Source organism: Falco cherrug, chromosome 1, assembly GCF_023634085.1.
Source record: "Falco cherrug isolate bFalChe1 chromosome 1, bFalChe1.pri, whole genome shotgun sequence".
NCBI classification, from domain to species: Eukaryota; Metazoa; Chordata; class Aves; order Falconiformes; family Falconidae; genus Falco; species Falco cherrug.
In genome coordinates, this window is record NC_073697.1 from 96520286 (window position 1) to 96547391 (window position 27106).

The 27106-nt window shown below is 46.4% G+C and overlaps 2 protein-coding genes across 12 annotated transcripts in view; one reads left to right on the forward strand and one right to left on the reverse strand.

The window, feature by feature from the left end:
- The window catches only part of KDM2B (lysine demethylase 2B), a 125910-nt gene extending 108904 nt beyond the window's left edge, over positions 1 to 17006 (forward strand). For 4 of the 10 annotated variants that reach the window (XM_055710014.1, XM_027798816.2, XM_027798824.2 and 1 more), the window contains 10 exons: positions 2504 to 2647; positions 7351 to 7437; positions 8541 to 8810; positions 9808 to 9846; positions 11490 to 12163; positions 13623 to 13786; positions 14250 to 14411; positions 14664 to 14765; positions 15091 to 15309; positions 15746 to 17006. In XM_055710014.1, coding sequence (XP_055565989.1) covers positions 2504 to 2647; positions 7351 to 7437; positions 8541 to 8810; positions 9808 to 9846; positions 11490 to 12163; positions 13623 to 13786; positions 14250 to 14411; positions 14664 to 14765; positions 15091 to 15309; positions 15746 to 15927 — 2043 coding nt within the window. In that variant the 3' untranslated portion in view covers positions 15928 to 17006. The remainder of the gene's footprint in view (positions 1 to 2503; positions 2648 to 7350; positions 7438 to 8540; positions 8811 to 9807; positions 9847 to 11489; positions 12164 to 13622; positions 13787 to 14249; positions 14412 to 14663; positions 14766 to 15090; positions 15310 to 15745) is intronic. The other 6 variants (XM_027798817.2, XM_027798820.2, XM_027798819.2 and 3 more) reach the window with 6 other exon arrangements.
- A 232-nt stretch (positions 17007 to 17238) lies between these two features.
- Positions 17239 to 26895, reverse strand: RNF34 (ring finger protein 34). Of its 2 annotated transcripts, none has more exons than XM_055710059.1 (6): positions 26735 to 26895; positions 22938 to 23156; positions 21212 to 21601; positions 20837 to 20893; positions 20388 to 20589; positions 17239 to 18987 (listed from the first exon to the last, which is right to left on the reverse strand). In XM_055710059.1, exons 1-6 carry the CDS (start codon positions 26738 to 26740, stop codon positions 18800 to 18802), a joined length of 1062 nt encoding a protein of 353 aa, XP_055566034.1. In that variant the 5' UTR covers positions 26741 to 26895; the 3' UTR covers positions 17239 to 18799. The 2 variants fall into 2 exon arrangements, with proteins under 2 accessions (XP_055566034.1, XP_055566039.1); XM_055710064.1 differs by lacking the exon at positions 26735 to 26895 and adding an exon at positions 26401 to 26619.
- Between the last annotated feature and the right edge of the window lie 211 nt (positions 26896 to 27106).

The following is a 27106-nucleotide window of genomic DNA, read 5'->3' on the forward strand; positions in this document are numbered from 1 at the left end:
GCACTTAAGGTTTCCAGTAGTTGCTCCTGGTAGCTCACTCCATGTCCTGTTCTAAGCCATGTGCTGTTCTTGACATAGAGGATTGGATTCAGCTCTGCTGGATCTTTCAGTAAAGTACATAGAATATCTACCTTTCTGCAGAGTGCTTTTGCAGCTCAAGTGTCTTTTCTTTGAACATTTGATTTCCTGGAGTGTGGCATGAATTGAACAGCGTGGATGAAGAATTTACTATTCTCCAGGGGCAAGAAATAGTGAAATCATGCTGCCTTTTTAGTGGAGGGATTAAATTAGGGCTGCAGTGTGCTTTCTTGTCCTGACTGATGAAGGAAACTTTCGTACTAAGCTGTTTCACTCTTGATAACATGGGCTGAGCCTTTTGGAGATGAACTGGGTTCTCTTCTGGCTGAGTCAAGTCACCTTCTCATCGCCTATCTTATAATGAAGACGTGTTTTTCTTTTTAATATCTGCAGTTTTATTTCCGGAAGCTGTGGTTAGAGTACGGAGCTTGGTAGCCAGGGTACTCTGATTACTTGTCCCACCCTTGCATGCACTGAAGAAGACATCTCTGCCCTTCTTAGGTTTCCATTGGTCTAAATAGCAGGGCGATATCACAAACTTTCTTAGAGCGGCAAAAGCATAGAGTATTAACAAGTTGTACTATTGTAACTTTTAAGGGTGCTTTACGTTTCTGTAATCAATCCATTTAGTTTTACTCTTGTTCATTACGTTTGCTAACATTGCAGGGGTAATATATGTGGTACCTATCCAACAGCTTTCAGCCAAAAACAAAACTCCAAAACACAGCTCTGTGGAAGTAATGATCCCTACAGTTCTGGGATTGTGCTTTCCTCTGGTTAATAACATTGACGATATTAACTAGACACAGACTTTCATTAAACTCACAAGCCTTAAGAGAGCCTGTACTGCTGTTCAGAGGAAGGAAGCTCCTCTGCATCACTAGTTCAATCAGGAAGGGAAACGGGAGCGCCTGGGACACTTCATACCGCAGTGAATAGGTCTGAAGGGAGTGTGGGGTGCTGTGTTGGGCGCACAAGTTGTGACAGCATGGCTGCTGTTCCAGCCCATCTGTGGGACAGAGCTAGCTGGGACACGGGGGAGATTCCCTAGACACCCTTGCTCCCAGCAAGAAAAATTGTACTGCTCCTGCGATGTTTATTCTTGTACTCGGATATAAATACTTGTTGTATGGGAGATCGGACAAAACAAGTGGACAGAGCCCTTATGGCTCTGGACAACTTAGCTTGTCTCTGGTTTACCTGCTGGTGGAATGAAATCCTGGGGATTCTTATCCTGTGCTTGGAGGAAGGGTGGGAATAGTATTTGCAAAGTGTTTTTAAAATGGAGCGTGGGTAAGCACTGGCATGAGAAAGCAGGAGAGTGTTGCCATAGCTAATGTGTATCGGATGTTGGTGTGTGGGGCAGCACGCTGCTCTGGAATGGCTTACTATAGCTAGGTTTTTCCCTATTGGAAACTTGCCAAAGGATGCACTGTTGCTGCATAGATTTGGTTTGGTGTGCAAGTACCTGTTTGTGGATTTGATTCACTCCACCTACTAAGAGATCCTTGCCGAGAAAAGCCACATCTCTCTGGCTGCTTGATAGTTAAGGACTTGCAACCTAATCGATTGCATTTCATGTTACAGCCAGTTTCTTACTAGGATCTTCCTTTTCTTTCTTGTAATGAGGCTTATACCTTATTGCTGCAAACCAGAAGTTTGTTCCTCATTAGCACAAAGGTGGCTTTTTAATTAGACTGGCATTCACTGCTTTGACATGGGTGACATAGTGAGATGTTGCATTTCCCTTTCTGCCTCAGCAAAAGACAGGAAAAAATCAGTGTGCTTCCCACTTGTAATACTCGCAGGAGAAGAGTTCTCTTTTTAAGTGCCTATGCAGTGCTTTTTGCAGTGCTCGGGTTGGGAGCAGGGCCCTAGGTAACAGACTGTCAGTCAGGAAAAGGTCTGTTCTTGGGTCTGTTGTACTTGCTGTGAGACCTGGATTGGGTCCCATAACATCTGTCTGCCCTGCTTGTAAAATAGGGGAGCTGCCAAATTGCTAGTCAGATTGTGAAGCTTAATGGATGTGAACAGTGATGTTCTAGGTTGCTTCTTTTCCCTTCCATTGTACACTGAAGTGACTTGCATGCCGATGTCTTGTCAGCACACAGATTCAAGGGACCCACAAAAAAAAGCGTTTCCCTCTATCCCTGGGATGGGATGCCCCATGAATCTGTGCTACAGGGAGGGCATTTTCGTGCCATGAAACATGTCCTGTGATGCTTGGTCTGGATACCCAGCCCTGATTGTTACCAGTTTTTCTTGCCTTTGTTGTTCTGCTGGGCTGGAGCCTTCAGCAGTTTGCACAGTTAATCCCTATTATCTCCTCTTTGAAATGAGAATACTGTAAATGCACATTGAGTTCTTCTGTTTCCATACATCTTCCATGTCCTGATCAAGACTTCTTTCTGATATGTGTAAACAGCCAGTGTTGCCTCATACTGCTGTGTGTCTGGTGTGCGGAGAAGCTGGGAAAGAGGACACTGTGGAAGAGGAGGAGAGCAAGTTTAATCTCATGCTAATGGAATGCTCCATTTGTAATGAAATCATACACCCAGGATGCCTTAAGGTGAGTACGAGGATGTGATACATGTTGGAAACAAACTGGAGTAATTACCACCTTAATGTAAAAATAGTGCACAGAAATTGGAAAGCTTTCACATTTTCATCTTTGAAAACTCAAGTGAGCAAAGAGTTGGTGTGAGAAGCAGTGTGACAGCTGTGGCACACGCAGCCATGACGGGCAGGCAGGGATCCTTTGATGTAACGGCATCCCCTGTAAGCAAGACTCTGAAGTGTGTGTGCATGCAAATGTCTTGGGGTGGGGGGTTGTTTTGTTTTTTTCTTTCTTTCTTTTTTGCCTCGTTTTAAGGAAGTGAGGACTTTCAGTTGGGACGGGTAGCTCAAGAGGACAGAGAAATCTGCCTGTACTTTTGGATGTTAGTCACAATCTCTGTATCAGTAACTCCGTCCTGTGTCCCACAAACTACAAACGAGTAGTTTGCTGTTTGTGTTTGTCCAGGCACAGATGTGCCTTCCGCTGGTGGCTTTAAAGGTGTTATGAGCAAATGTTGCAGTAGGAAGACTACAGCTCTAGAGAACAAACTGAGCAAGTTTCAGGCTGCCAGAGTGCTCACCTTTGGCTGACTTGAGTCCTGTGAGCAGCTATATTCTTTGCTGATAACAAAAGTGTCATTTTGGGCATATCTTTTTGTATTAGCATTTAGAAGCTGCCTATCTCCAAAGCTGGTTTGTTTCAGCTGATCAGCCATTTCCTGTTGCTGATTTGTTTATGGTTAAAGTGATTTGCCAAAGCAAATGTATTCTGACACACCATGCCCCAGAAAACAGCTTTTGGCCCTTCTGGGATCTCTGGGAGGAGGGGTATGTTCCTTATGCAAGCCCAGGGTGATGCTCTCCTGGCCTTTCATGTTTCTTGCGCTGTGCATAGTATTGCACCGAGCTCTGTGTGTGTCATTTATTAGAGCAGAAAGTGGGTAGCTGGCAAACCAGAACTGTGGCTGTCTCCCCGATTCATGAAATTGGTGCTCACAGCTCCTGCCTGCCACAGATGGGCTCTGAAAGGGAGCTTTGCTTGCTTGGCTCTGCTTAAAACAAGGCTTTGGGGGCTGGTGAAGCAAGGGAAGGAGCTGCTCATTTTCAGAGATACCTCAATTTTGGCTTGTAGCTGCTGTTTTGCTATTCCAGTCCTTCCTGAAAGTGCCCTGCACTGCCCCGTCTCTTGCTTTGCAGTGCCAGTGACAATTTGTGTCTGAGTCTGGAGAACACAATTGTTGTCTAGTGGCAGTTCCAGTATGGTTTCCTCTCCCCATACCACATTTGGGACTAGTTGCACAGGATGTGGGTCAGATCTGTGAAATCTAGCAAGTGCTGTTTGTTCTTTTATGCATGTGTGGTGTTCCGAGTGCTGTTTTGGTAACTAGGAGCGATACTGCTTTGGGTGTTTGTGAAAATCAAGCAGTGGGAAATTTACAGTGTGCCTTGTGTGTCTTGTATTTTAATTTCTCAGTGCTTCTGTTGAGCTGAAATCGTGAGGTAACTGGTACTGCTTATTTACTGAGGAAAAAGGGTGCTGGTAGGATTTCTGAATTGTCATGGAAGGCAAGATGAGATGCGCAGGGGAACAGCAGAAGGAAAATAGAGCCTCTCCCTTGGTTCCCTCCTTACTTTTTATTCCCAGGTTCTATGATTTTCCACAAGACAAAAATCTGTTGCCATGTTTACATGTTGCTCAAGCCCCTGATAGGAGCTTAAGCCTAGAGGCTGGAGCCTGTAAATAGTCCTCCTGGGAAGTGCCTTTGAACACAGCCACAGCCCCAGGGCAGCTGCTTCTGCTGTCCACCAAGAGAAAGTCCCTTCCTGTCCTGCTTGGTGAATAGGCTGTTGGTCATCTCCAGTTAAATGTCTGGCAAATGTACTTTTGGGGGAGACTGGAATACCTTGGATCAGTGAAGGGAGGAGTGTTGTTTCCTGACTTCTCCCATGTGGAGTGAATTCCTCCAAGGTGCATCTCCAAAGCTCGTGGAGTAGTTTGGCACATGCAGCAGCTCATCAGTACTCCAGGGCAGGTTGTTCCTGTTTTGAAGTCCATCCTCTTCCAGCTTCCTGATTTGGCTGTACATGTTTGTGGTGGGTTTTCTCCATGAAAAAAAGTGTCAAGAGGATGATCTCTTTGGGGAGATTAAGGGTAGCTCAGTGCCTTTGTGCTCATGACAATGTTTGCAGCCTTGAGGGGCTTCTCTGGGTGCCTCTTGCTGGGGAAGCCTTGGGTACCAGAGCACATTAGGTGCTTGTGCTGGATCCACGCTGAGGACAGCCAGGATGTTCCATATGCTGAGAAGTGTCATGGGAAGTTTCTGACGTGCTTCTTTCCTTGAAAATACAATAGCAACACAAATGCTCATTTTGCTGGAGTTTCTTATGAAACTGTCTTGGTACTGTGCATTGTTCCCAGAGGGAGCTAGTGAGATTTTTGGAGGAATATTGCCTTTTGTTGTTAGCATTAAAGTTGAACCAATATTGATGAGTTTTTCTTGCTACATCTCAAATTGCTAGTAATGCTGGTTAGCGTGTGTGAGTGAGGGCAGTATCTGATGCTGTCCCCTTAAGGAGGGGTTCGTTTTCCCCAGTAGGGGCCTGTTCTTTTTCACCTTAAGTGGATATAGTGATAGTGATGGGACACGGTGAATATTCAGGTGCCTTGTCAGAACAGCAGAAATACAAAGACCTTTTGCAGCACAGCTGCGCGGCTGCCCATGGCTTCAGCTCAGGTGTGTCTTGCTGCCTATGTTATTACGGTCTCGGCATTACCAGAGTTCACGGCTCTTGCTCAGTGATGTCAGATCAGCATCCTGGGGTCTCCATATCCCTAACAAGAAGACTTTACAGTAGTGTAGTCTCATGTTTAGACTTCCTGAGTTACTGACCTCAGGTACGTTTCTGAAGATGGCCTCGTGCTGTGGCTCAGACACCCACCTGCTGTTTGTAGCAAACACTCAGAACTGGCTCCCACCCAGCCTGAAAGGCTTGGGACAGATTCAGTGGCAGGTCTGTGTGTGTCTAATTAGTTTGCTTACAGTTCCTCACATCTGTTCAGTTCCTTAAACTTCACAGAAGGGACAGAGCTGCACTGTTTTCCCTTCAGTAGCATTTGTTCTACATTCAGTGCGGGAAATAACTTGTTCCCAACTTGAGCTTGGGCCAGGAATTGTTCCCCTGGGGCAGAGATGTATACAACAGCTCCTGGAGTATCTTACACCTACCATGGGAAAGAAGGTTCAAAGGCACACAGTTGTGATAAAACCAGTATTTAAATTCTGCCCACTTCATTTACTCATTTATTAACTTCAGAAGACTTGCGGAGAGAGACTGACATGTCATCACTCTTGCTAGATGGTGAAACTAGAATGGCTGCTGTCTGGCTCAGGGACTTGAGGAAGCAGTTCCCCTAAACCCAGGGGCTTCCTCCTGCACAGCTAGTACATTTTTGCTGAGCTGGAAAGAGAGGAGGAAGTGTTTCAGAAACATGAAAAATCTGCCGATCTCTGCCCCGCCTGTATCAGCAGATCTCCTGCTACTGTGCTGCTGATGCCAGTGCCCAGCTATTTTTCTTGACATAGCATGTTTTTGTTGTCTGCAATAGTAATAAATCAACCTTTCTTTCTCCCCCATTAAGACTTTTTTCTGAATATATAACTAAACCCCTGAATGTTGAATGTGCCATCAGTGAACGTATGTGTCTGTGCGGAGGGTGTTTTTAGCTTAGCTCCACTTCTCATCCTCAGTTTCATTCACAGAAATGTCTTTTCAGAAACGCCTATCTCCTGTTTGGAAAGTAATGTGGGCTCCTATATCGAAATTCAGAAACCAGCAGCTTTTCAACTGCGCAGGGCAGGATTGTGTTTTATCGTAGTGTAACAACACTGAGTGTGCTTCTTCTCTTTCAAAAAGCAAAATGCCACAGTCTCTCAGAGGTAGTGAAGTAGTAAGCATTTCTTTTCCTTACACTAGCTGGGTATCTGTGGGTGTGAGAAACCTTCAAAATGCCTTCATGTGTCCAGTCTTCTGAGTATAAGTGCCTGTTCTCGAGCTGACTTGGCAACTGTCATTTTTATTGGCACATGGGCTTGAAGGCTGGAGGCATGGGACTGCTAGTTCTGATCCATAAAGAAAAGTATTTTAAGGAACACTTGATTACAGTGCAGGGTGCTTTGCTTCTAAAAATGCCAAACAGTATTAATGTATGTGAGAATGTGTGTATGGGAAAAATCTCTTCCTATTAAAAGATCGGACTGTGCCTCACTCCTGGGGGGGGGACGACAGGATGGGACTGAGCTTTGTCAGCAAGTGGTGTGGGAGGACATTTGGAGATGGCATGATTACAGTCCTGGGTTTTGGGGGTTTTGGCTTGGGTTGTTGGGGTGTTTTTCGTTGTTTTGGGTTTTATCCCTGTGTTAATTGGGATTTGTCACTGACCTTTGTAAAAAGCCCAGACATGAACCCTTTTGTCAAACACCGATTTGGCCAGCATGCTTTCCTGCCCTGTTGACATCATCAGAAGGGGTAATTGTGCATGGCCAAGGATGGTGCAGCACCTGTGGTGATCTGGGTTTCTTTTCTGCAGCCATTGGGAGGGCAGCAGTTGATCAGAGAAAACTGAGCTGTATAAAATGCTTCTAAATGATCTGCCTATAGACTTCTGCAGCTTTTTGCAGCACAATTGTGAATTGAGTTGTGCCTCTCTTTCATCAGGTGAAGGAATCGGATGGTGTGGTTAACGATGAGCTGCCGAACTGCTGGGAGTGTCCAAAGTGCAACCATGCAGGGAAAACTGGAAAAGTGAGTTTAATGGGAATAAGTGGTGCTGGAATGAGATACAAAATCTGAAACGTTCCCTCTGGCTTGTAGATACAATTTTGCCCAATACCACCTCTTGATTTTGTGCTTAATTTAGTTGAGTTGAAGGAAACAAACTAATGGCCTTCTGTTCTTTAATAATCTCTGTATTCTTGTTCCATGTACCAACACTTCACCCAAACCTGGGGAATATTTAGGTTAGTTCTGTGCATGGCTGCATGTTAATTTCAAAGATGAAAATACTTTAAAAAAAAAAAAAACAAAAAAAACCCCAGAAGCAATTATACTAGACCTGAAGTGTCTGTTGGAGTTAGTAAAGCATTATTTCTTTGCAAACTGAGACAGACACTTGCAAGTGTGTAGTTACAAAAGTAACTTTGTGAAGGTTAGAAGCATGACCAGCAGGTTGAGGGAGGTGATTCTCTGCCTCTGCTTGGCTCTTGTGAGACCCCACCTGGAGTACTGTGTTCAGCTCTGGAGCCCCCAACATAAGAAGGACATGGACCTGTTGGATTGAGTCCAGAGGCGGCCACGAAGATGATGAGAGGGCTGGAGCACCTCTCCTTTGAAGACAAGCTCGGAGTTGGGGTTGTTCAGCCTGGAGAAGAGAAAGCTCTGGGGAGACCTTGTAGCAGCCCTTCGGTGCTTAAAGGGGGGCTTATAAGAAAGATGGGGCAGACTTCTCAGTAGGGCCTGTAGTGACAGGAGAAGGGTTGGGGTAATGGTTTTAAACTGAAAGAGTGCAGATTTAGATTAGATATTAAGAACAAATTCTTTACTGTGAGGGTGGTGAGACCCTGCCCAGAGAGGGGGTGGATGCCCCATCCCTGGCTGGACGGGGCGTGGAGCACCCTGGTTTAGGGGAAGGTGTCCCTGCCTGTGGCACTAGATGGTGATCTTTAAGGTCACTTCCAACCCAAACTCCTCTGTGATTCTGTAAGGTTGAAACTACTCTAACTCCTCGTTAATCATTTTATCTGTTACAAAGTGATCAACCCACCAGTGTTGGAGTGGTGGAGGCAGCTTAGACAAAGAGCTGAGAAAGGCATAAGATATAAAGTTTGTTTGTGTTTTGTGTCTCTTTGGCGTACAAGCAAAAGCGCGGACCAGGATTCAAATACGCATCAAATCTCCCAGGCTCATTGCTGAAGGAACAGAAAATTAACAGAGACAATAAGGAAGTAACAGATGCTGCAAAACGGAAAGGGGATTGCGAAGAAACTCCCAGGCGGAAATCGGAGGAACATTCCAAAAAGACTCAAGTTGACTCAATATTGAGGAGAAAGTCAGATGAAGTGCATCTGTGGAGGAAAAGGAAATTTGAGAAACCCCAGGAACCCACTATGAGAAAGCGGGTATGACAAAACACTTTTTCATGTGCTTACACAGATGCGCGTGGGCTGGTTGGGGCTGATGTCTCTTGCCTTCTGGCTTATAGCTCATCTTGAGATCCCAGATTGTTACAAAAGAAATTGTGATGTTTTACCTTCCTTTCTGAAAACTGCTAGTCTAACAGGACAGTAGTTTGGAGTGACACTTCAGTTGATGTTCAGAGGCTGAAAACACTGGGCTATGGCTGTTGTTTTATTCAAAATACTGGAAAACCCACTTTAACTGAAAAGTCTTGACAAGATGCTTGGAGTAGGAACAAGGTGAAAATCAATTTTTAATGGAACCTTTTTTATCTCTATCCACTTGGTGGCGTACGGCAGCTTATTTTGTGGCTGATTCGGGATGTACGATACTCCTAACCCGTCAGAGGACCTTTAGAAATGACTCCTGTAGCCTGCAAAGAGGAGGAGCTGCTCACAACAGCGGTGTAGACAGCTTTTCCCTGAAAGTGACAGTCAGAGCTCTTGGGCCAGGCGGGGACACCGAGTTGTCATGTGGATTGCAAGATACGGTTCTTGGGATATACAGAAATGCTGGTTTGCGGAGGTAGAAATGAGGACCTAGATTTAATGTGTCTAACGGGTAAACGGCTCACGGCTTTAAAATCCAGATCAGTGGCTGGTTTTGTATTGCGTGTGCAGTTCACAAGGAGTGGTGGTCAGTCCGCCCCGCAGGGCTCGACAGTGGGAATGCTACAGGCAGTGCAATAAACATAGGGTTTGGGGTCGCTTTGGTGGAGCGAGAGTGCAAAATTCACGATACCAGTTTACACATACCTGCGTTCTGGCCGTGTTTTCCTTTTCCCATCCCTTTGGGCTCACTGCAGTGTTTATGGATGGCTTGAATTGCTCCGTGAAAGCCCCGCAGGGTGTGAGGAAGGCACTGTGGATCACCAAACCTTCACCAGACAGCACAACAGATGTCGTGTTTTGGGGTTTTTACTTTTCTTTCTTCCAACAGCTAAAACTTGGAAAAGAAGACAAAATCTTCAGGAAGAAGGTACTTTGCCTTTTTAATAGACGTGTTCTCAATCCCTTTTAATCCCTTCTCATGTGAGCTGAATGGTGAGCCGGTTTCTCTATCAGTCATGTCCTTGTGTCACTGCAGGCATTTTTATTATCCCGTTTATGTCTTGAAGTTACAGAATATGTCTCTCATGGAAACCTTTACACTCCAGGATAGCTTAGCTGCAGTGTCTGGTTTTATATTTTCTGTTCTGGTGTCCCATATTAAAACAGAGCAGCAAGCTGTGTCCTGATGGCCCAAGGAGTAAAACTCTCTTTCTATACTGATGTTTTGCTCTTCCTGTGTCGTTGAATCTTGCCCCTGCCACGCAGCCCCTTGGCAGCCTGTACTGCAACACGTCCCTGGGGTCCCCTGCTGACACCCCAGGGAGCCAGCGATGACCTGGCACACGTGTATTGATTACCTCTCACAATCTGGCACGATAACAGAAGTTTGATACCTTTAAACTGAGCGCTCGTCAGTACCCTGTGTGAGGGATGCTGCAAGCTGCCAGTAGTCTGATGTAATTTTTTTTTATTCTAACCTGTCATTAACTTCCTGTGACCTCTTCCTTTATAATATGTTAATTTAAAGACAGGATGCTCAGCTTTCTCTGCTGTGTGCCGCAGTCTGAAGCATAGGAGCACATCCACTGACTTGATCCAATTAGTTTATTGCAAAAGTATAGACCTTCTGATATAACCTTTTCTTGCCAGTCCAGATCTTGTCTTATTAGAGCTATTTCATTTTAACAGTTGGTGGCTTCTTTCTTGCTTGTAGTGATCAGATTAGACTTGAAGTCTTCCCTGGTGTTAGTCCCTACATCTCTTACACTTCTGCCTGGTGTGCATCAAAGAGAGATTTGATTAATGTGAGCAAGTGAAGTGCAGTTTGCTGTTCTGAACAGTGACCGGGGCAGGGAAGAAGGTGCCAGCTGACCCCTGTCAGCCTGCGTTGTGTTGGAGATTGTGTCGGCGTGAGGTCTCATCACTCTAGCAGTGTCACACCTGTCAGTCAGGCTCCCTGTTCTTCCCCATGCACCAGAGGTGGGGGAAGCTTGAGAAGGCAGAGTTTTTAGTAAGATGTAAAGCAGCAGCTAAAGCGTCATTAAACAAGGCTGTGAGTCTCCAGCAATAAGGGGTGCAGCAGCACAGCCCCAATGCGAGGCGGTGACTGCGATTCGGGAGGTTTCAGAGACTGATCTTTTGGCCACTGGGCATGAATGCATGGCAGGCAGTGCTTAAAGTGGGTGCTCAGTGAATGTGTCCCGAGCCTGGTTTCCTCTGGCCTGCTGGGGATAAAGCTGTCTGTAGTACGCTGCTTGTCTTCTGTGTGTAAATTGTCCACTGTGTAATGAGTAAGGCCCTTAAATCTGCAGGATTATGCATGGTAAATAAATGCATTTATCACTCGGTTGGAGTCCGGAGAGCCAGTAGCTGGACTCTTCACCCATGATGGCACTTGAACTTGATACCTTTGGCCGGTGAATGTACCCCTTGTGCTCAGATGGGTGAGGCCCGGTGCTGGCAGGCAGCCCGACCCCCCCGGGCAGGGCTGCCTGTGTGGAGCATCAGCGTGTGGAGTATTGCTGAGTATGTTCTCACTCAAATAGTCAACCCTTGTCTTTTCCTTTTCAGCGGCGATCATGGAAGGCTCCAGATGACCGAACTGCCATGATCAAGCCCCTGCGGCGCCTCAAGCAGGAGCCAGAGGATGACCTGCCAGAAGCACCTCCCAGGTCCAAGGATAGTGACCAGTCACGGTCCAGCTCGCCAACCGCAGGTCCCAGCACGGAGGGCGCCGAGCCCAGGGACAAGAAGAAGTTCAAGATGAGGAGGAAAAGGCGGCTTCCCAATAAGGAACTGAGCAAGGAGCTCAGCAAGGAGCTTAACCAGGAGATCCAAAAAACCGAGAACAGCCTTGCCAATGAGAACCACCAACCCATCAAATCTGAACCTGAGAGTGAGAATGAGGAACCTAAGCGTGCTTTGAACAACAGTGAGAGACTCCATAGGTTCAGCAAGGGGTTAAACGGGACTCCCCGGGAGCTGAGGCACCAGCTCATCCCCAGCCTGCGAAGCACACCTCGGGGAGTAACCCGGCCACCGCCTTCGCTCTCTCCTCCCAAATGCATTCAGATGGAACGGCACGTTATCCGGCCACCTCCCATCAGCCCCCCTCCGGACTCGCTCCCCCTGGATGACGGGGCAGCCCACGTGATGCAGAGGGAAGTCTGGATGGCTGTCTTTAGCTACCTCAGTCATAGAGACTTGTGCATCTGTATGAGAGTTTGCAAGACCTGGAACAGATGGTAAGGAGGATGGGAAACTGAGCCAGGCCTGTCGCGTAGCGGGATGGGCTCGAAAGGGAAGTGGGCGATTGGAGGCACTAACCTCTCCTAGAAGAGGTGTGCAGGTTGTTATTGAAGCTCTGATGAGCCCAAGGAGAAGGGGTGGCCACCAGTGTCTGGAGAAGTAGCATGTCTTCTGGTGTTTTCTCAGAAACAGCAGTGTTCCCAGCATCTCTGATGGGAATTGTGTGTGTGTCAGCCCTGGCGTCAGCCTGCCAGGGCTGTAGTGCCCCAGAGCAGCCTGTTCTGCAGTTAGACACCACAGCGTTCTTGCTGCTGGAACAGCCAGTCTAGGTCATGCTAAGTCTTGGTGTCATTCTGCCCCCAGGACTTGCTGACTGCTAATGCGGTTGTTTGTTCAGTGCAGCTATTAAATACCTATTGAGATACAGCGAAGATCTCCCGTGCCCTCAGTGTTCTCCTCAAGAGGGCTGTGCTGATTGTTTCCCTGCAGAGGGTACGTGGAGAGCGGTCCTGTTCGCTGTGTTCCGTACCAGCAGAGCTGATGGATGAGTCCTTCGTTAATTGTATTTACTCAGTGTGTCTGTTGGGTGCTCGGGGTACCAGAGTGTGAACGTTGACACAGTCGGTGACTGTACAGCAGCAGGAAGTGTTAGTGGACAGATTTATGTTTCACTGAACTTGCAGTAGAGTTGGCTGTCATCTCAAATCCAACTGTAATGTGCACACAGATGGGCAGATCGTAACAGAGGCTCCTTTCTAGCACAGTCTAGTGACAGGAAGTTCGAGAGGTTGATAATTCGGTGCAAGATGATGTGTGTGGAGTGTCTCTTCTGTGGGCTTCTCGGTGTCACAGAAAGCTAGTAAATGCCTTTTCCACTTACGTGTGGTGGTTTTGAAGAAAACGAGAAAATGCAGAATCTTGCACACTCTTCAGGACTTCCTGCTTGTTGCCCTTCGAGAACCATAAAGAGAGCATAAAAACACGTAAGCCGCGTTGACAGGAGTAACACAAACACACAGAACAGGAGAGCAGGGGGATCTGTTTTACAAAACTCACTGTATTTTAAGTAAACAAAATTCACTGTATTTTAAGTAACAAAAGCACAGGGGAAATCAGGACATTTAAAAGCAGTGTTTATATTCAAAAGGTAAGCAAGAAGGCGTGGCTTGTCTTCAGGCTAGAAAACGGATTTTAGTAATCTAAAGTTGGTGACACTTGTAATTCTGTGGAAATAATTCCATGCTTTATTGCCTGATGTATTTGATGGAGAAACTCCAAACCCATGTAGTGCTGTGTGTTGTTGTGCTTATCTTAGCATTGCTCAGCCTGATTTTTGCTATTTTCAGTTAAATGCTGTAGTTTTTCCTGCTGTTTAATGACACCTTTTAAAGTCTGCAGAAATCAAAACCAGTGCCAAATTAAGTGCTGTTGGCTTTTTTTTTTCTTTTTGGGTAGGTGCTGTGACAAAAGATTATGGACCAAAATAGATTTAAACCATTGTAAATCCATCACTCCACTTATGCTTAGTGGCATTATTAGGAGACAGCCTGTAACCCTTGATCTTAGCTGGACAAATATATCTAAAAAGCAGCTGAGCTGGCTTATCAACAGACTGCCAGGTAAGTGATGTTTTTTGACCACCGAATTTAGCAAACCAGTTTGTCTCTAAACTGCAGTCTTGGAGGAAAGTCTACAGGGATCTGGGCTATCCCAGGAGAGGAGTAGACATGTAGGAATGAAGTATGGGCAGGTTTAAAATGGACCAGAAATGTGTTCCGTGGTGGCTACTTGAGGTGCTAGGTGAACTGATGTGGGGCAGGGCTTTGTCAACAGGTCATGGTGCTGTGGCAAGTGCCTGTGCTGATGTGATTAGCCGGGGGTGGGGGGGGTCTGCTGTCACCCACAGTGATGAAGCTCCAGATGGTGGGAGAGCTGGGGAGCTGGGCAGGAGGTGGCTCCCGGGGCCCCTGCTTGCCCTGGAGTGCTGGGATTGTTCCTCAGAATGGGACTGGGCTTTGCCTGAGATCACTGTGGATGTCTCTCTGGGTAGGCCGCATGCTCCAACTTCTTCTGTATCTGCAGGTCTCCGAGACCTGCTGTTATCAGGGTGCTCATGGATAGCAGTGTCGGCACTTTGTAGTTCCAGTTGTCCTTTACTCCGAACCCTGGACGTGCAGTGGGCAGAAGGACTGAAAGACGCACAAATGAGAGACCTTTTGTCACCACCCACAGATAACCGGCCAGGTAACGGGCGGGAGGCGCGCGAGAGACCTGTCCCAGCCGCTCTGCGGCATCTTCTGTTGCTAGTCCCCCTTGGAGGCAGCGGGCAGAAGCCCCCGCGGCTGGCGCTGGTGGGGTTCCAGGCTTTGCTGATGCGCGAGGTGGTCAGAGTCGTGCCTTGCCACACCTCCTCGCTGGAAGCCACTGGATAACGAGTGATGTTCTCAGTCGTCTGAGCCACTGTGCTAGTTTTCTGTCTGACTTTCTTCTCTTCAGGCTGCAACGGGTGTACTTTAGAGAGTATGGAAACACTTTCTTCCAGTTCAGGGAAGGAGCAGTTCTGTGGGTCATGCCACATTCGCCCGGATATCAGCTCAGGTGAAATTTTGAGCAAATCAGATCTGCTTTCTGGCATGCACTGCACAGCCTACTGCTTACTCCCGACTTGTAATTCCGCTGGGCCCCTGCAGTTACTTTCATCCCTTTGGTTTTGAAATCAGGAGGTGGCTTTGTCCACGTGCCTGTTCCAAAAACAGACGAGTGTTCATGCTGATGTCCCCTCCAAAGCTCCAGTCAGGCAAAAGCGTCTGAAGTTGACTTAGGACAGCAGTGTTGTGTGTCACAGTGCATTTCATATAGATCTGCAGATGTTTGCAACACGGGGTGAGACCTGTGGGAGTGACCTGCTGCCTCCGCTTTCCAGGTCAGATCGACAACCGGAGTAAACTACGGAACATAGTAGAGCTGCGTTTGGCTGGCCTGGATATCACAGATGCTTCTTTGCGGCTGATCATAAGGCACATGCCTCTGCTCTCCAAACTCAATCTTAGTTACTGTAATCATGTGACGGATCAGTCTATTAACCTGCTGACCGCGGTTGGAACCACCACGCGGGATTCATTAACGGAAATTAATTTATCAGGTAAGCACCACGAGCGCAGGGGAGGTGGGGAGCGCAGGAATCACCTGTTGGTGTTAGACTTGAGTGAAACGCTCCTGGGTGGGAGTGGTTCTGCCCAGCTCTTCCCCGTGTAACGCCCCCCTCTCCCTGGGACTCCGCAGCTGCCTGGCCTCTCCCGGGGACTCCACCAGCTGCTGCCTCCTGCTTGGTGCTGCGCGTTGCACCCCGCTCCTCCTCCCAGGGGATTTCACACCACCACGAATCTGGCATGCTTTGCTTTATCACGGTGGTTACACCAGTTGCGGGGATCAGAGAAGGGCAATGGAGCTGGCCAGGCGATTTCACTGGCAGTACAGGGTGGGCAGCAAGGACCTACAGCAGTCAGGATAAACCAACCTGCTGGACAGCAAACCAAGGCGCACTGTTAAACTTCTCCCCCTTGGTTTTTCTCTTGCAGACTGCAATAAGGTTACTGACCAGTGCCTGTCTTACTTCAAACGCTGTGGAAACATCTGCCAGATAGACCTGAGGTACTGCAAGCAAGTGACAAAAGAGGGCTGCGAGCAGTTCATCGCAGAAATGTCAGTAAGTGTTCAGTTTGGGCAAGTGGAAGAAAAACTTCTGCAAAAACTGAGTTAGTTAAAGGACACGTGTAAATACTGGGGTGAGGGGGGGAAGGGACTAAGAACACGTAGGGATTTTATTTTCAACTGGGAACTTGGAATATTGGAAAATACCGCGATTGGATTTTACAACTCTTGTTGAGAAGAGAGCAACGTGAAACTACCCATGTTAAGAATTTCGACTTGTGCCACTAATTCAGTCTACCTGGGATGTCCTGCACTGGCTCTTATGCAAATTCATAAGGCGACTGTTATTTGATGGTAATTGTTCACACCCGGAAGATGACTGATCTCCAAGAAATACTGTTATTTAAAGTACCACAGCATGTGCTTGGTAGTGTAAATTTGATTTCTGCTTTTCATTTCTTGAAACAACAACAAAAAAAAAAGTTGGTGTCATTAAAGTGGACCACGCACTGCATTTCTGCCTTCTTAACACGTTTTGTTTTGTTACATCTTACATTATGCAGAACTATTTTTGTACAAAAATTGTTTAAAAATTATTTATGCAATGTTTGAATGCATTACCAGTGTTTCGGTTTTGATTGCCAATTTTTATCTTTACTTATGGTAGGCGAGAACTTAACCTATACTTCGTAGACAGTATCTATCTACAAACGTGCCCAGGTCAGGAAAAGTAGGTTAATACTTTCAACTTAAAGCATGTTTTAATGGAAGTTTATATCCTGCTTTGTATACTTCAGAAGTGACATAAGCATGTTGTGGAAATAAGGTGTAAATTATAGTTGAAGTAAAACACTTTTATCTGTATAGAAATCACCTTTTTCTCAAAATTTTAAAAAAAATCCAATTTCAGCTTTTGCACATAGGAGGGTTTCACTCTGTAGCATGAGCTCTTGTACTCAATATAAAATTAATTTATACAGTGAGTCCAGCAGTAGAATAAATGGTCAAACGTAGTCTCTCTTTCTTTGAAGTGTGAGTTGAGTTCTCATTTAAGGTTTATAACATGGTTATTTCCTGATTGTAAAATTCTGCATTCATAAGTGCCATTGTTGTACGGTGTTGTTTTCGTAGACCTTCCTGATGCAGTTTTACCTTTGTTGAATTTGTATAAACGATTGTACAAAAACAGGCGCTGGCTCTGTGGGTTTCTGTTCCTGGGCTGCGTTTGGGCTGTGTCCTGTGCCTCTCTGCTAGCATTTTCCAGTACATTCTCGCTGAGGGGATAAAATACACCCAGCGACCTTCCTCCAGCTGGAATCTGCCCGGATCAGTGCTAGGGGCTCAGAGAATGTTAAAGCTGGGGCTGAGTAACCAGCAGTGCTCCTGCCCCTGGGTAAGAAAAGAGACAGAGGCTGAGAAAGCCCATCACAAATCTTTATTGAGCTTGTGTGGCTAATGAAATTATCAGCATGGAATTAACACATAGGGTATGGTTTTCTTCATTAGCTTACCCACAGAACAGAGACTCCAGCAATTAAGTACCATTAAAAAGTTACTTCTAAAAAATGAAGCCATGGAGAGGTTTGCTCCCTTCTGAAAAATAACCAGCAGCAGCTCCAGGCTGTGTATCTCATGTGCAAGAGCTACCTTCTCAAGCCAGCTGAATTTTTCACATAGAAGATGAGGAACAGGCAGGAGAGCGTGGCAGAGGTAAGAGCTCCGGGGGCTGCAGCCCAGGCAAAACCTGGCCTTGGCACTTCCCTGGCGGGTGGGAAACTCCAAGGAGAAACTGCAGTGCCATCAACCCACCCTGCTCAAAGAATAACCAGCCAGGGCAGCCTCCTGTTCTTACAGTGAGCTTAAACACCAGCTTGGCCATGGGCATCCTGTCCCCAAAACATGAGCTGTCCCAGCTGCTGTTCCTCCCCCGGCCATGTCACAGGTATCCCCCAAGGCCCAGCTGGACATCCTTGCTGGAGAGGGCACTTTTACCCCACTGGGGGCACTGCCTGCAGCACCACAGCCCCCAGGAAGCTCAGCCTACGTGAAAAGTCTCTGAACAAACGAGGTTTCAAACAAACGCTGCATTTCCCCTCTGCAGTGCAGGTCAGTAACACCGTACATTCCACATATCAGCAGCACATCGTGTCATCACCCTGGTTAGTATTCACAGTAACATCAGGTTGTCGGCACATGGAGTACAATCATCACACATTAATAGTTACAATAGGCATGAGCAGATTAAGGATCACAATAGTATGGTTTACTATACCCCTTCTTAAAAAAATATTTTATTCCTAAACTAAAAAACACTTAAGTAACTGGTATTTGGATGCCACATGGCAGAGCCCTGCAAAGCAATGAAGCTTTTTGTACCTGTACAGAGGAGGGCCCAGACAGTACGTGTGTAACAACAGACATTTGGAAGGAAGCAATTGGCATAAAATATAAAATAGATTGCTTCAGGGCTTTGTGCAGGTACAGTTAATGGCAGTGCTGTCTACAGTCGTTATTTGATACTGTTAACACTGTTGCAGGGACAGTGTCAGAACAGTTACATTCTATAATTACATAAAAGCTGAATATTCAACTGATAGTCATTGCTTCTAATGCACTAGACAAGGTAACAGGCTAATACGGTCAAGCAGAGGTGTTTCCTGACCAGATGCTGGGTACTGAACGCAATAATCGGAGGCGATATTCTTCAGAAGAGAGCAAGAACTGGTGTAAACAGTTTGACTCAAACAGTTTGGGGGTTGTAAGGTAGCATCAGGCAGCGCTATCACTGCACACACCAGCATCGTGTCGCACTGCCCAAGCGCAGGGTCCGGTACGCTGTAGAAAAGTGTTTCACAAACTTCCAGATCCTGATGTTCAAAATGCTGCGTTTATTGAGAACTACAAAGCTGACAGACACCCTGGGGTTCGCACTCCTGCCCTCAGAAATCTTGGAAGGGCGACTCCAGCCACCCACAGTGGGGTTAGGACTTGAACACGTGCACAGCCCGCACAACGTACTGTCGGCAGATGGGGCACTCGCTCATCCTCTTGCCACACTTGGTGCAAGTGACCATGTGGCCGCACTCCAGCAGGACGCAGTCGATGACGGCGTCCATGCAGATCCGACACAGGTTATCGTCGTCCTCATTCAGCTGCATCTTCTCACCCTCTGCAAACCAACAGGGAGGGAGGTCAGGCACTCGGGCCCTGGGAAACCAGCTCGGTTCTAGCTGGGCAACTGCTAAGATACACAGAGCAGCTAATTCAGCAGCAGGCAGTGCTGCTTCCCGCTCACAACAGTTAATTTCTTCAAAAAAGCAAAAGAAACAAGAACTAGGAAGCCCCTAAATGAACATTGGAAATATTTGGCTTCATGCTTTAAATTCCAAGAGCATTTCCAATTCAGAACATAGTAACTGAAATAACCCGCTAGGTTAGAATTCCGAGCATGTTGGGTTTCCATCTCTGAGCTTGCTCTGTTTGCCAGCACACTGTCCTCAGAGGATTAAACACAATAATAATAATAATAAAGCAGCCTGGGAAGTGGAAGCCTTAAGTAGGCCATAAATGTGGCAGAACTGAATAAAACCTGTCAAGTTTCATTGCCAACAGCCACCGTCCCCTATCAATAACCAAATGTTCTGCCAGATCTTGTTTAAAAATAAATAAATAAACCGATGCCTAAGCTTGAAGGTTGATTTCAGCCAGGCTTTCAATTCTAAGCCATGACTGAACCCAGGGCCTCACCTCAGCCATGTTCTGACATTCGCTGACCATCCCCCACCCTCCCCATCCCCCTCCACGCACTGAGCACTGAGCCGATTGTTTCACACCGCACTGTGGGTCCTGCAGCGGCCATGCAGCGGCCCAGGGCTATTGACTTGTTCTGTACAGCCTGGCTGCTGGACACAGGAATGGCGAGCCAGGCAGGCCCTTTTCCAGCTGGTAATGACATCAAAAAGTTGTTCCTCAGATTATACATTACACCCAGGAATCAGCCTGTGGCTGTCCTACAGTCACACAGCCTCATTGTTGAGTGTAACAGCAGGCAGAACAATACCCGTCACTGAGCAGCAGCCACAGAACCACTTGATCATAAAACATGGACCAACACCAAACCACTTGAACTTGGACTTCTGCCACTGTAGCTTTTAATTCTGTACCGCAGTAAAAGACCTGAATTGCTTTGGTCTGTTGACGGCTACTGAGCAGCTCCCTCCCCAATGCCCCGTGAAACCTAATAAAGGACGTGGAGGTGCCAAGTGTCATGTTCGCTGAGGAACTGGTTCTCAGTTGTGCAATTTTACCTTCACCATGAAAGCTGAGCTCTCCGAGCTTGGGAAAAAAAAGCCTTAGAAAACCCCAGCAGAATCCTGGAAAGCTTCATTTAATCACCAGAACCATGTTCAACTACTCTACCTGTACCTTCAATTGTTAAAACCCACTTCCCAGCTGTCCCAGCTAAGCAGACCAGGTCAGATACCAAGTCCTTCTGTTGGCAGAACCAGCTACCGGAAACTAGAAAATAAGAAGTAGTCTGAAGGAAGTGAGAATAAAATATAAACCTACGTGTCTTGTGGTTCTCCTCACTCTCTCTGTATAGTCTGCTCACTTTTTCCACAAGTTCCCATTTTTCACAGCATCCTGAGTAGTTGACAAAATTACACGCAAGTATTTCCTTCAGCTGCCGAACACTCAACCCTTCAATGTCTTCCAGACTTGAAATATCGGACAAAGATGCCCTCGCTCGCTTTCTGGACAATCCAGGAGTCTGAAACACATCAGTTGTACGTTTTTAACTGCCTCAATAAGTTCAGAGCACCAGATCTGGTGCTACATTAAGCTGCAGCAGCTTGGCTGAAGTTTTACTCTTTTTAAAGCAAGTGTATGCAGCTGTGCACCGCTAGACACAGCCAACTCTGAAAGAACTAGGGCGTGATACTACACATTAACAGAGACCTACACACTTCATGGTGTCACATGACAAAAATTTGTTCTTTGGATAGTTCATCTCTCACCTGCTCTTCTGCACTTTCTTCTTCTTCATTATTTATAGAAGATGTTTCCATTTGTCCCTGCAGACAAAATGAAACTAAATCAGGATAAAAACACATTATTCCTTATAAAACATTTTCCTTTAAACCAAACTGATGACAGATGACAATGACATGATGAAGTTTCCTTTGCTACTGATGGTTATCAATTTAAGTCATCTCTATCAACTAAACTAGTACTCTTATCTAGTACCTCTCCTGAAAACAGAACATTACAAAAGGCATTTTTCCTGCCACCCCAAACCGTACCAGTTGGCATTTTATTTCAAAGCAATGCATTACCAATTTAAAAAAAAAAGAAGCTATGCTATACCATAAACCACACATTAATTATTGTACCCGTAAAGGTGTTCCATTTCCTGTGCTTTCCCTTCTGTTTGCAAGTTCTCCTTGAGACGACACTGATACAGACATAGAAAACGGATGAGTAAAAAACCCCGAAGTCTGTGACCGTGATGAATGCAAGCTACTAGCGTCCATGTCCTCCTCCGAACCTAATCCATGATGGCACAGCACGAGATCCACCAAGTCTTCTTTCTCCCTGCAAGTATCCGTGGGTATGTTTCTGAGAACCAGATACTGACGCAGATCCTTTACTTTCAATCTCATTAACTGAGGTCGCTGGAAGGCTGTTTCTTGCAGCAAGTGACAAGTGGAACATCTTCTAAGATTCTCTTTTAAGACTGAACAAACTGAGCAAAAATCCTTCTTGCAGTCGCAACACACGTGCTAAGGAGAAAGAGAAAACAACCATTCAGCCGCAGGGTACAGAAAACAAATCTAGACCCTGCTCCTTCCTTCTCCAGGCTACATAATTTACTACTGGTCTTTCCTTTGTCAGTTTTGACATATATGATTTTAAGAATTTAAGTCTAGAAAACTGCCCTGTCGAATAGTTTTGCAGATGTTCCAAGGCAGTCCATCACTTCTGTAGCACTGCTGCAAGCTGATTTGAGGTTTCAGTGGAAAAACATTGTGAATAAACAAATTAAAGTACTCAAGTTGTAGTTTAGACAATAAACAAAACTGAAAGCCAGTCAATTTTATGGTATGTTGAAATAGTCTTGAATAGACCAAGTGGCACTGCTCTTTTCACATATGTAAAACACAGTATAATCCCCAAACCCTAAAGAAAAAACTTCTTCTTAATTGACTCAAAGAATTCAAAGTAGCCTTAAACGTGATGAATCACGTGGCAAGTAAATGCTCCCAAATGCCCAGATGCCATTTCTGAACAGAGCTTTGTTCAAAAGACTCCCTACAATATACAAAAGCTAGAACAGGCAAGACTTTCATCCACTGAACAAATCCGAATGCTCCAAGCTTTTCAGGATTTTGGTAAATTAATGTTAGTTTCAGAAAATGATCCTATACAGCGCTTAATTCAATGAAGTTTTTGCCATGCAAACAACAGGACACACAGGAAGGGGAAAACTGAAGGAACACGAACTGAGGAAAGAGGCTTCATGTTTATCTGAGAGAGCTGCAGAGAATTAGGTCACCGTGTGGACAAAACAATGATGCTGGACAGTCATGACACATAGAAATAATATTAACAATCTCAATTTTATTTAACTGCATTAACCTACTAACCTGCCTCCAAATGAAGTGAGAGGCTGTTGCAGTGCAACAGAACTACACCTGCTTAGGAAATGAACAGAATTACTCAAGCATTTCACAGAAAGAAGCTGTGCTACTATATTGAGAGCTTTTAGCTTCTCCACCACCCGATTTGTTCATTCCAGTACTCAACCACTATGTTTGGTATCATCTTCAAAAGCAAATGTATTTTAAGGTTTAAAACTCTGAAGCTAAACCACGTATCTCACTCATTTTTAGGGCAGACCACATTCAATGTGTCACCAGTTAATGAACATCAGACCTCTTAACTTCTAATCCCATCTGACATTAATTTCCTGTGACCTCAGAATAAGGGAGGGAGGAAGTGCCTGGCTATCCGCCTCGGGTTTCCTTATCTAAGGAAAAAAATACACGTTCATCTCCCAGTATGCCTACAGATCAGTTCATATGAGTAAAAACACTATGTAATAGGAAATATACTCACTTTTTTCCTAAAAACTGAAAAGGAAAGTCCACAGGCTTTGCAAACTATGTTAGCGCCCGCCGCAGCTGGAGACGGATATGCTGAGAAGTCTGTATTCGGTGCAAATCTGAACGGGCCAGCACCTCCCCCAAAGCCAGCCTGCTGGCCACGGACCGCACCGGTACCCATGACTTCATTCAGCAATCCACAGCAGGAAGCCCACATGGAAGTAGCTCCCGCCTGAAAACATTTACAAAGAAAAAAAAAAAAAAAAAGGAAAATTAATATCTGAAAGCCCACATCAGATGTGACTTGCTAGTGAAGAGCTACTTAGCTCCATCTGTCATCATCCCAAAAGCATGTGGCTTGAATCCCGGGAGCACCAGGAATTCAGCACACTAATGCCTATAACAGCCCAATAATCTCCACTTCTCAGCTGCAAAACCAAAGTAGGTAAGATTTGCTTCTGCGAGGCTAACGTAGGCACAAGGCGCTTGCTTTCATAACTCCTTTGCTAGCAGAGTCCCGCACAAAAAGGGTAAGGAATTTGAGGAGGTAACGCAATAGTGGAGCAAAGAAGGAAGGGACTAACAGCCAGTCATAGGTGAGAGGCAAAACCTGAAACGATGACAGGCAGCAACACAACAATTTATCATAATTAGAGCAGAGCTGTCCCCTGCAGGATCTTCTCCAGAACTAATCCTGCTCTTGTATGACTCACAGTAAAACTCTCTAAAAAAAAATTTCTGTGTGTTCAAACTTGAAAGTAATAAACCAATCTTCACTAGAAACTAGTTGCAGTCTATTTTCTCTGAGAGGGCAATGTTTTTCAAGACCCCCCCTGAACCTGCTGTCTTGTTGTCTTACAAAATGTCCAAGAAAAACTGAAATAACTCTAAATGAAATTATCCTATATTGATTGGATTTCAGTTTTGAGTCACATGATTTAATCTTAAAACACTACAAAAAATTGTAAATACCTAAGTAAATTGCTACTTTTTATTCCTGAAAGCCTTTAGTGCTACATTCTCTACCAAAATTGCATATTCTACTTTAAAGCTGGAATTTGGACTCCCAAGTTGTTCAGGTCACATGTTTAATCACTGTCATGTGGCTCACTGAAACCTACTCAAAAAAAAAAAAAAAGGGCAAATAATCACATCAGGTTCTTTCTGAAAGGAAGCACAACAGCCTTTAAACACAATTTTTTTTTTTCATACTTTTTTCTTAACTACGCTGGTTAGAGCTGTGCTGGTTTTCATTCCAGGGCAGCATCCCTTTTTTCCAAAGCATGAAGACATAAAATAATTGCTTTTGAAACTTGTAGTTCTTGCTGTGAAACCTAAACCAGAACAGGCATTTCAGCTCAGTAATGCTGCTGCCTTAATTCCTGTAGTAACTAGACTAATTTCTGTATTAAATTGCACATTTCCCCTGAACCAAACACAGTCCTGTTACATTTGTGGGAACTTAACACAGTAAGTGGGGAGACGCCAGCATGTCTCCTACCAAACCACTGAGCACAAAAGGTAAGAAAAGAGTCCTCGCTCTGGTTTCGAGCAGCTGTGAGAAACAATGCCATAGGACCAAACATGTCCTGCAACACCACCTTTACACAAGTGCTTCAAGTATGGAACATCAAAAGCATCTCTGCAACCCACACAAACCTGGCACTTCACTGTTACTGTTGTAAGCTGACATTAAAAGTCTTGCAATCCAGCAAAATAGCGAACACAGCTGGTTATTTTGCTTCTAAGTTGCACAACACGCAACACTGGGCAGTTGTAACATCAAATATACATGCAACAAATTAAATTCACTAGTCTAATTTTATAGATCTTTCAAGAGCAAAACTCATCCCAGGCATAACAAGAAATCTCCACGCAGTGGGCACCCCCAGCACACAAGAAAAACCTCCCTAAGCTTCCTACAAAGGGAGTTCAAGGGGGATGAACTGCAGTGGCCCTTCCCTGACCTCCAGCCAAGGCACCAGTAGCCCCAGCACGTGGCTGCTCTCACAGATCCACACTTGGCGCCTGTCCACTGCGTAATCAGACAGCTGTGATCATTAAACCATCATCAAGCTAAGACTTGTTCTCTACTTTTCCATAACAAAATGTGGAAACGGATCAGTATTAGGTTTTCCTATACAAAACAAGTTATGCATAATTATCCTAGTCTGTTAAGCAAGAGTAATTAACTTTCCAGAAATACATTCTGAAAACCAATTACTTAAACCAAGAGAGCTCCCAATTTAAAATCTCAGGAATTTTACAAAATATTTCCTTTTGTCTTAAGGGAAAGTTGCCAGTTGCAGAAACATTAATTCTTCATATATTCTTGAAAACTGATGTGCTAGCTTTGCATTTAAAAGATTTTAAAATAGCCACGTACAAATAACAAAAATAAAATAATGAATCAAAAAGGTCTGTCAGAATTTAACTTACTTCATTATATGACTACAGGCTTTTCAGGGAGTCACAGCAACAACAGGTACACATGAGGACAAAAACGACATAACAGATGCTACCACAGCCTTTGCACCATAGTTTACCACCTGCTTCTTACAGTTACTTTATTCAAGAGCCTGTAACAACTGTTCAGACATCACTGTCAACACTAAACAAATACATACTTAGGAAATTTTTGTTACCTGTTTGGATATGTGAATGTTGTTAGTATCAAACAGAAAATCTCTTTACGCTTACTACCAAGCAGTCATTTTAAGGTGAAAGGTAAGGCAACCTGGGGATCATTAATTTTCTACTTAAGTCAGCTGTGGATTCTTTCTATGCACTCGTGTCATTAACTGATAATTGAATTACAGTGTCTAGACTCTTATTACTCTGTACAAGAAATGAGGACACGCTGAAAAGCACCAACACAAGTGACACACGCTAAACCAAAAACTCCCTCCCTTGAGGGTGAATTAAAATTTTGCCAATTCCTGCACCAAAACCCTTTCCAACGACATCAGTCACCACTTCCAAAGTCTCTTCTAATAAGCTGCCATCAGCTACCTTCTCCCTCCATACTTTATGTGCATCCTATAGGGGCAAAATACCACGTTTGAACTTCCCTGCTCTTGCTGTTGGCTTTAAGGGAGAATTTCAGCCCAGTATGACCCCCACCCCAAGAAGCTGGGGGGCTGTATGCTGCTCTTGACACACCTGTGCGAGCGGGACATGCTACCAAAGGTGGCAGACCATGAGGAGAGCAGCAGAAGGGATATTTTTTTAACTGTACTGCTGGAATTCCACCTCTGCACCCACCCTGAGACGAAGCACAGCGCTCTCGGGGCTCGAGCGCCCCTGGGCACCCACCGAACCGGGAGACCCGCGGTCACACAGCCCCCGGCCCTCGCCCGAGAGCACAGCGGCAGCCCCGGGCGCCAAGCACCGCCTGAAGGAGCGAACCGGCCCCGCCGCGCCCCCCGCGGGCCGGCTCCCCACCGCCGCCCCCTCACGGGCCCAGCCCCACGCACCGTCCCGCCCGGAGCTCCGCCGGTCCCTCAGCCGCCGCCGGCCACCCACAGCGGCCGCAGTGCGCGGCCCGGGCGGGGGCTCGCCTCAGGCGGCGGCACCAGGCCCTGCCCGGCTGCTGAGTCAGCGAGGGGCGCCGGAGCCCCGCGGCAAGGCGGCCCCCGGCCCGGGCGTCCCTCGGTAACGGGGCAAGCCCGCGGGGGGGACGGCGGGCTGAGGCGAGGAGGGCGGCGCGGCACAGCCCGTCCCACCGGCGCCGGTTCGCCCCCCTGCTCCCTCCCCGCAGCGAGGGAGCAGCCGCTCTCCCAGCGGCGGGAACACCCCCCGCCCTTTCACCTTCATGGCCGCTTCACCGCCGCCACCCGCACGCCAGCGCCGGCCACCGCCGCCGCCTCAACCGGCCGCCGTCCGCCGCGGCGACCCCCGGCGCCGACCCCCGCCCTGCTCGGCGCTCCGGCGGGCCGCCTCACGGAGGGCGGGCCTTCCCGCCGCGCCGCGTCCCATTGGCTGCTCCCCGCCGACAGCAGGCGGGCGGAGCCAATGGGAGGAGAGAAAGCGCCTGTGTGGTGGCGGAGGTGGGCGGGGCACGAAAATACCCCTCAGGCCGGTGAAGGAGCGGCCGGTGGCGGCTGTGGGTGCGTTAGAGGTGATGTCACCGAAATAAGGGAGAACTTTTACCTCACGGGTTTGGGTTGTTTGGGGTTGTTG